An 8,971-nucleotide genomic window follows, 5' to 3' on the forward strand; every position below is an offset into this window, starting at 1 on the left:
AAAACCATAATTCAAAAAGACATATGCACCCCAATGTTCATTGCAGCACTATTTACAATAGCCAGGTCATGGAAGCAACCTAAATGCCCATCGACAGACGAATGGATAAAGAAGTTGTGGTACATATATACAATGGAATGTTACTCAGCCATAAAAAGGAACGAAATTGGGTCATTTGTAGAGACGTGGATGCCTCTAGAGACTGTCATACAGAGTGAAGTAAGTCAGAAAGAGAAAAACAAATATCATATATTAACACATATATGTGGAACCTAGAAAATGGTACAGATGAACCGGTTTGCAGAGCAGAAATTGAGACACAGAAGTAGAGAAAAAACGTATGGACACCAAGGGGGGAAAGCAGCAGGGGGTGGGGGTTGTGGTGTGATGAATTGGGCGATTGGGATTGACATGTATACACTGATGTGTATAAAATGGATGACTAATAAGAAAAAAATGCATAAAAGTTGAGTGGAAATATAAAGAAAATTCCTAGAACTTAAAAAAAAAATGTACGTGTGAGGGTTTCAATTTCTGTACATCTTCACCAACACTTGTTATTTTCAGGTGTTTTTTTTAATGCTGTCCTAGTGGGTGTGAAGTGGTATTTCATTGTGGTTTCGATTTGAATTTCCTTGATGACTGATAACATCAAGCATCTTTTCATATGCTTTTTGGCCACATGTCTGTCTTTTTTGCAGAAATGTCTATTCAAGGCTTTTGCCCAGGTTTTTTTCTAAATAAATTTATTTATTTTATTTATTTATTTTTGGCTGAGTTGGGTTTTTGTTGCTGCGTGAGGGCTTTCTCTAGTTGTGGCGAGCAGAGGATACTCTTCGTTGTGGTGCGTGGGCTTCTCATTGCAGTGGCTTCCCTTGTTGAGGAGCACAGGCTCTAGGTACACGGGCTTCAGTAGTTGTGGCGTGCAGGCTCAGTAGTTGTGGCTCACAGGCTCTAGAGCACAGGCTCAGTAGCTGTGGCTCACAGGCTTAGTTGCTCCACAGCATGTGGGATCTTCCCAGCCTAGTGCTCGAACCCATGTCCCCTGCATTGGCAGGTGGATTCTTAACCACTGTGCCACCAGGGAAGTCCCTCTTATGTCTTTTCTTAAGACTTTTATAGGTCTTAAATTTAGGTTATGATCCATTGTGAGTTACTTTGTAAATGGTGTGAGGAAGGGGTCCAAAAGCTGAAAGAAGAAAGGAGATGCAGTATGTTCATAGAATTTGCTACATTAACCTTCCTTTACCACTTGTGTGGTTCTCTTCACTTCTTCCTGTATATTTGAGTTACCATCTGGTGTTATTTTCCTACTCAAATACAGCTTCATTTCAGCCTGCCTTTGTGCTATTATTGTCAAATATATTACATTTTATATGTTATAGGTCCAATATAAAATTATATACATATTGTTTTATGAAAATGCTTTTTAAATCAGTTAAGAGAAGGAAAATATGCAATTATGCTGTTTTTTTATAATTACCTACATAATTACCTTTGTGCTATTTGTTTTCTTGCATTTAGCCTTCTTCTACAGAAGTAAAGTGCTATTTTCATCACATCATATCAAGGGAGCATCCTGTCAACAAGACTTTTCATTGCTGATGTTAACCTTGATCACCTGGCTGAGATGGTGTTCCACAGGTTTCTCCACTGCAAAGTTACTCTTTCCCACTTTTCAGACTTTACTCTTTGGAAGGAAGGTCCTGTGTGCAGGCCACACTTAAAAAGTAGGGGTTATAAATTTTTTTGGAATTCTTCTCTGTGAGAGATTTGTCAATTCTACCCCATTTGTTTATTTTAAAAATTATTTATTTATATCAGCATCAATTCATGAATATTAATTTTATATATTGGTTTATAATCTAACATTTATTTTGTTGCTTCCATTGCTCCAGTTGGCAATTGAGAGCTCTTTCAGTCAGGTTCTGTGTTCCTTTGGTATATCCCCATTTTTGTGGGTGGTTGTTGTTGTTGTTGTATGTGTGTGTGTTTTGTTTTGAGCACCTCTTTCCTTTCTGGAACTAGAAGATGCTCCAGGCTCTTCTTGTATATTTCCTACCCCAGTCCTAGAATTAACCATTTCTCCAAGGAGTCCCGGGTCTTTTTATTTGATTAATATTGGAAACCAAGATCTGGGTGTGCTTGCTCATTGCTTTCTTGCATTTTTGAAAGATAGTTTTGCTAGATGTAAGATTCTTTGTTGACAGTTTTTGTTTTCCTTTCAGCACTTAGAATATGTCATCCCACTGCCTTTGGGCCTCCATTTTGTTTCTGATGAGAAGTCAGCTATTATTCTTATTGAGCTTCCCTTGTATGTGATGAATTGTTTTCTCTTGCTGCTTTCAATATATTCTCTTTGCCTTGTCAGTCAACATTTTGGGTACGAAGTATCTGGTCATGGATTTCTTTGCACTAATCCTCTTGGAGTTTGTTGAAGTTTGTGGATGTGTAAATGTTTTTCATCAAATGTGGGAAGTTTTAATGTGTGTTGGTGCACTTAGGGGTGTTCCACATTTCTCCAAGACTTTTCTTCTTTTTTCTCTGTGTTCTTCATATTGCATAATCTCTATCAACTTACCTTAAGTTAACTGATTATTTCTTCTCTTGGCTTAAATGTACTGTTGATCCCCTCTAGTGAATTTTTCATTCCAGTTGGAAAGACTCCAGATTTTCTATTTGGTTCTTCTTTTTATTTTTTAAATAATTTCTACCTCTTTATTGATATTCTCTGATAAGACACCATCATCATATATTCTTTTAATTCTTTAAACATGGTTTCCTTTAGTTTTTTGAACATCTTTATAACAGTTGCTTTGAAGACTTCGCTAAGTCCACCATCTGGATTCTCCGAAAGGCAGTTTATGTTGCCTGCTTTTTTCCTTGTGTGGGTCACACTTCCTTGTTTCTTTCCTATCTCATAATTTTTGTTGAAAACTGGACTTTTTAGATAATATACTTTAGCATCACCAGATACTGATCTTGGTCTTGTCATTGTTTTTGCTTGTTGTGTAGTAATTTGGCTGGACTAATTCAGTAAAGTCTATTTCTCCTGCTGTTAGTAGCCTCTGATGTGGCTCCCCAGAGGGTACAGCCTTGATCATGGACACAACCTCCCTGACAACCAGGGTGATTTTAGCTTAGTTCTCTTTGACTCCTCCATCTTCCAGCTAAACTTCTGGCCAGTCTACCTCTATTGGTATCACACCTAGCTGTTAGCCTCTATTAATTACTAGCTAATTTTTCTATTGCTTTAACACCCTGAGACGTGAATTGTTCCGCATTCTGAACTAATTACAGTCAGGCCCTGTCACAGGGGCAAAGTGTTGCCAGTCATTGAGGCTTGCTCCAACCCCATAAGGCTCTTCTTAATTGTCTCTTTCTCTGGTTAAGTTAAACATCTAGCTAATCTACTTTTTGCTTGTTGCTACTAATATGGAACTGTCAGATTGATCTTAATTGCTCACCCCAAAGATCTCCATTGTTTTCCACAAAGTCCTTAGCATGAACTCCCCACACTCTGATCCAAATAAAGTTCACCTTCTTAGGCAGCATTCCAGAGCTTTCTATTTTACAGCCTCTCCCCTTGGGCAAAATTTCTGCACCATTGCACTAGAGCTGGGTGTGAGAACAGTGGCCTGTCTTTCCTGTAGTTTAACCCCTGCTCTACTAGTGGGGTGCTGCATAGGGACTGCAGTCCCGGGTCTTTTCAGCATATCCCTCGTAGCTAGTACCTATTTTTTAATGCTTTAATTCTTACTACTTCATTATATTTTATCTTAGGTATTCTGTAATCATCATTCTCACAAGAGTGTCCACTGATGGTTCCAGGTACATTTTTAGGTCTCCCCACAGTTGTATGTCATGCTAGACCGATAATAGATATGCACTGAACACTTCCTGACAAATTTTTGTTGTATTCTGAAAACAAGTTGATAAAAAAATAATTTTACTGTGTTGCTTCAAACTGAATTAAAACAGCATTTCTCAAACCAGAAGGTGACAACCAGTCACCTGGGGATATTGTTAAAAGCAGATTCTGATTGGATATGTATGGGTGGCCTGAGGCTTTGCATTTTCACCCAATTCCCAGGTGATGCCAGTGTCACAGCAAGGAATCAAAATACAATACTAGGTTAGGAAGATTCAACATCATAAAAAACATTAGTTCTGTTTAAGTTGATCTGTGAAATAATAGTATTCCAATTAAAATAACAAGGAGATTTTTTTTAAAATATTTGTTTGTTTATTACTTATTTTGGCTGTACCGGGTCTTAGTTGCAGCATGCGAGATCCTCAGTCATGGCATGCGGGATCTTTTTAGTCATGGCACATGGACTTCTTAGCTGCGGCATGCAGACTTTTTGGTTGCGGCACGTGGACTCTCAGTTGCGGCACGCAAACACCTAGTTGCAGAATGCACGTGGGATCTAGTTCCCTGACCAGGGATTGAACCCAGGCCTCCTGCATTGGGAGCGTGGAGTCCTACCCACTGGACCAACAGGGAAGTCCCACAAGGAGATTTTTTTAAAGGCTTAAATAAACTGACTCAAAAATTCTTTTGGAAAAATAAATAAGAATATCCACAAAATTCTTAATAAGGAGGACACTAGCCTTACTAGATACTGAAACATGTTATGAAGTTACAGTATTTAAAACAAGTCCATGAATAGACGGGAAGATAAAAGAAAAAAATGTAAGCCATATGATGAACTCCAATACAGACCATATATGATATGTATATGATCAAGTTTCTGATAGTTTTGATATTGATACATTTAGTTTATGATAAAGGTGACATTGCAATGAGAGACAACAGATTATTCAATAAGTGATTTGCAATGACTGGGTAGCCATTTAGGAAAAAATTAATTTGGAACTATATGTAATAGCAAAATTAATCCAGGCGTATCAGAGATTTAAATGTTAACAATAAAACCATTAAAGTCCTGAACTTATATAGTGGGAACATTTTTATTGTAATCTTGGAATGTGGAAGACATTTAAAATGTGAAACCTATAAACCATGAAATCAATAACGTCAGCTATATAAAAATAAAAAATTTTCTGCATGGCAAAAACCATCATAAGCGAAGCCCAAAGGTAAGTAACTGGAAAAATATTGTATTTAATGTCACAAGGAGCTAATTTTCTTAAAAGATAAATGTCTTATAAATCAACAAGAAAAATCTAACAAAAAATAGGAAAAAACTGGGCCAAAGATTTAAACAGTTACAGAAAAGCTAAAAAGTCTCAAACATATGAAAAATGTTCCTCTTTGCTCATAAGGAACAGAAAATAAAGCTATAATGAAGTACCATTTTCCCTCTGTTAGATTGACAAAGATGAAAAAGTAAGATTGTGTCGTGAGAATGGAGAAAACAGGCAGTCTCAAACATTGTTGCAGAAGTATAATTGGCTTCATCATTATAATAGAAGGCACGTTAGCACCATTTACCGTACATACACATATGCTTAGGGCAGGGTTTCTCAACCTAGACCCTACTGACATTTCGGGTCAGATAACTCTTCGTTGTGGGAGCCGTCCTGTGCATTGCAGGGTGTTTAGCAGCGTCCTGGCCTCCACCTACCCTATGCCAGTAGCACTCCCCTAATTGTGACAAACAAAAATGTCTCCGGACATTGCCAAATGTCTCCTGGGGGCAAAATAGCTTCTGGTTGAGAACCACTGCCTTAGAATAAGCAATTTCACTTTCAGTAGCTTATCCTACTGATATACTGTACTTGCATTTTTACAAAATGATGTATACGCAGAAAATTTGTAATCACAGCACTGCTTGTTGTAATAGCAAGAGATGGAGAAGCTAAGTGACTGTTGGTGGGGACCTGTTAAAGTATGGTACATCCATACAATGGAAAATTATGAAGCTGTTAAAAAGAATGAGTGAATTCTTTATGTGTTGGTACAGAAGAATCTTCAAGATTTATTGAGTGGAAAAAAAAGTTGGATGAATGAAAGTGAATAGAATTGGCTACTCTTTGGGTCAAAAAAGTAAACATATATGTTTGTATGGATATAGATTTCTAGAAGGATGCATGAAACCTAAAAATAGTGTATGCTTCTTGGAAGGGGACCTGTGTGGCTGGGGACAGGGGTGGGTTGGGAGCTTGTCACTGTGTACTTTTATACCATTTGAATTGAATGTATTGCCTATTCAAAACAATTGTTAAAAGGACAATGCTAATTCAAAAAGCCACTCAAAAGAAAAAGACTAGTTAATTTTACTGTATAATAATTTTTAAAAATGAAATGTAAAAAGACAGAGTCCTCAAAAATTTGAATAATCATATGATCCAGCAAGTTGTCTTCCAGGTATATACCCAAAATAATTGAAAGCATGAACTTGAACAACAGGTATTCGTACACACATGTTTGTAGCAGCATTATTTACAATAGCCAAAATGTAGAAGCAACTCAAGTGTCCATCGACAGATGAGTGAATAACCAAAGTGAGCTGTATATGCATATAATAGAATATATTATTTTATTTATATTATTTTAAGGATGAATATTATTCATCCTTAAAAAGGAAAGAAATTTTGACATGCTACAACATGGATGAACCCTGAAGACATTTATGCTAAGTGAAATTAGCCAGTCACAAAAGGACAAATATTGTATGATTCCACTTATATGAGGTACCTAGAGTAGTCACATTCATGGAGACTGAAAATAGAATGGTAGTTGCCAGGGCCTGTGGGGAGGGGGTTTGGGGAGTTAGTGTTTAATGGGTACAGAGGTTCAGTTGGGGCAGATGAAAAAATTCTGGAGATGGCTGGTGATAAAGGTTGCAAAACAATGTGAATTGTTCTGTGAATGCCACAGAACTATACACTTAAAAACGGTTAAAATGGGAAAATTTATGTTATGTGTATTCTGCCAAAAAAAAAAAGACAGGAAAATGAATTGAAATTGATCTAATCAAAGTATACTTAAATACATAATTTTTCCAAAGCAAAAAAAGCCCCTAAGCAATCAAAAGTAAAGCATATTCCTTAATAGAGGAAGGAAGGGAGGAAGGAAGAAAGGAAGGAAGGGAGGGGAAAAGACTGTTTTAGACTGTACTTAATGTTTCTAAACTGGACGAAAATGTCACGATCTGTAAAGAAAAAGAATCTTGTGATTTCACCCACTCCTTTGAAAATGTAAACGTTATTTTTAGAACTACATTGAAACTGGGGAGAGATGCCAGGGCCAGTAAGTCCCAGGAGGCTAGAACTGCCAGGGAACCCCATGTTTAATTGGTCCTTCCCAACCCAGGACCGGGCGAAGGCCATGGCTCTGAACAAGCAGCTCCGGAAGCAGCTGTCTGAGTTCCGAGCGCCACAGGTGATGATGTACGTCCGGGAGAAGATCCGAAACAGGGACCTGGAGAAGACCATCAGGTTGTGGGAGAGGAAAGTGGAGATTGCAGAGGTGAGTTACAGGAAGTCCCGAGACCTGCGATATCTTATGCTCCTCACATTTTTGTTTAGGATTTTGTTTTCTGAGGTAAGAATACAGGATTTTAGACACGTAATACCTGTGAGAAATCTCAGCCGTTGCTTCGACTCTTACACCAAAATAAAGGATGGCTTTTTTTTTTTTTTCCTTAAAGTTCCTTTTTCTTGTTAGGGACAGTCTTTTCAGGTTATCAGGAAGAGACTCTAGTAATGGTGTGTTTTTAGTTGCTTGTTTTCTTATTGATCTCTGGAAGCTTCTGAATCCCTCCCCCCACCATTGATAATTTAGTGATTGCTATTTTATACATGGAGAAGCCAGGTTTTTAAAAATTGAGATAATAATGGATTTTAATATCACTCAGAACCTGATTCCATGCATTTACATATTTGCCATGGGTCTTTTCGATGCTGACTAACCCCGTAGCCTTTTCATACGGTACAGTGTGCACAGAAGCACCCTTGCCCCTTGTAAGCCATGGAGGAGAAAAAGGAAAAGTGCAAATGGTATGCTGGCATTAAAAAAAAAAAAAAAGGAAAGCACCAAGACTGCCACAGGCCAGGTTGCACACTGAGAGCACTTAAGACATCCTTAGGGTAGCTTAAAAACCCAGTCAGGTCACTTGGGAAGCTTGGCATTCTCACATCTAGACCCCAGCTTCATTTTCCACAGTGCTTTTACCTGCCCTTCCAGTGGTCACTCGGCAGCAGGAAAGTAAATTAGGATCCATACTTGGGCCCATCACATCTGGGGCTAAGAAGTGGCAAAGAAGTACAGAAGGAACCTGCAACTTCTCACTTCATGGAACAGAGACAAGCTCTTTAGAAGAATCTTCCGGATGCCCCCAGGTGGCCTGTGTCCACCACATGCAGGCAGACACTGCCCCACATACGAGGTCATCCATACCATCACAGGGCTCGATGCAGGTAGAATAGGCACAATCCGTTTGTCCCAAATGACCTTCTCCCTCCTCCCCCTTTCTCCTTTTTGCAGATGTCCTTAAAAGGCTACCGCAAGGCTTGGAATAAAATGAAAATCACCAATGAGCAGTTGCAGGCAATTTGCCCCGCTGGGAAATAGCCAGAGGGAGGCGACGGCTGCCGACCAAAAAGTGATCCATTAAAGTAATCAGCTCCTCTCTAGTCATGGGGTCCTCTCACTGTTCCCTGTGCTGGCTGGTGTCCCCACTTCTCCAGCCAGGCTGCTGGTCACCTCCCAGGCCACATCGGCCCCCTGGGGAGTGTTTTCACAGCCTGGCTCTGGGAACCATAAACACTGAAAGAACCACAGGGCACTCTAATGGTTTGACACTTGTTAGCCCACATTTAGTTCACAAGCACACATGAAAATGACCTTCCCGCATGTGGGAGTGGGACAGAGGAGGGAGAGCCAGCCCAGTCTGTACTGTGGGCCTGTCCGTGGCAGCCCAGCTGTGCAATTCTCAAAAAGAGACACCAAAACAGCGTGGTGAATGCCTGGCACTCAGCATTCTGAGCTTTCTCTTCCGTT

General features: G+C 39.1%; 1 protein-coding gene across 3 annotated transcripts in view; it reads left to right on the plus strand.

Moving 5' to 3' along the window:
• Positions 1-8,971, plus strand: part of CFAP263 (cilia and flagella associated protein 263) — a 35,049-nt gene that overhangs the window by 22,322 nt on the left and 3,756 nt on the right. The window contains exons 8-9 of one of the 3 annotated variants that reach the window (XM_082439509.1): positions 7,283-7,438; positions 8,456-8,586. In XM_082439509.1, coding sequence (XP_082295635.1) covers positions 7,283-7,438; positions 8,456-8,542 — 243 coding nt within the window. In that variant the 3' untranslated portion in view covers positions 8,543-8,586. Of the gene's footprint in view, positions 1-1,524; positions 4,229-7,282; positions 7,439-8,455; positions 8,930-8,971 lie in introns of those variants that run through there. The other 2 variants (XM_082439508.1, XM_082439510.1) reach the window with 2 other exon arrangements.

Source organism: Balaenoptera physalus (genome assembly GCF_965194825.1).
Source record: "Balaenoptera physalus genome assembly, chromosome: 19".
In the NCBI taxonomy this organism is placed as follows: Eukaryota; Metazoa; Chordata; class Mammalia; order Artiodactyla; family Balaenopteridae; genus Balaenoptera; species Balaenoptera physalus.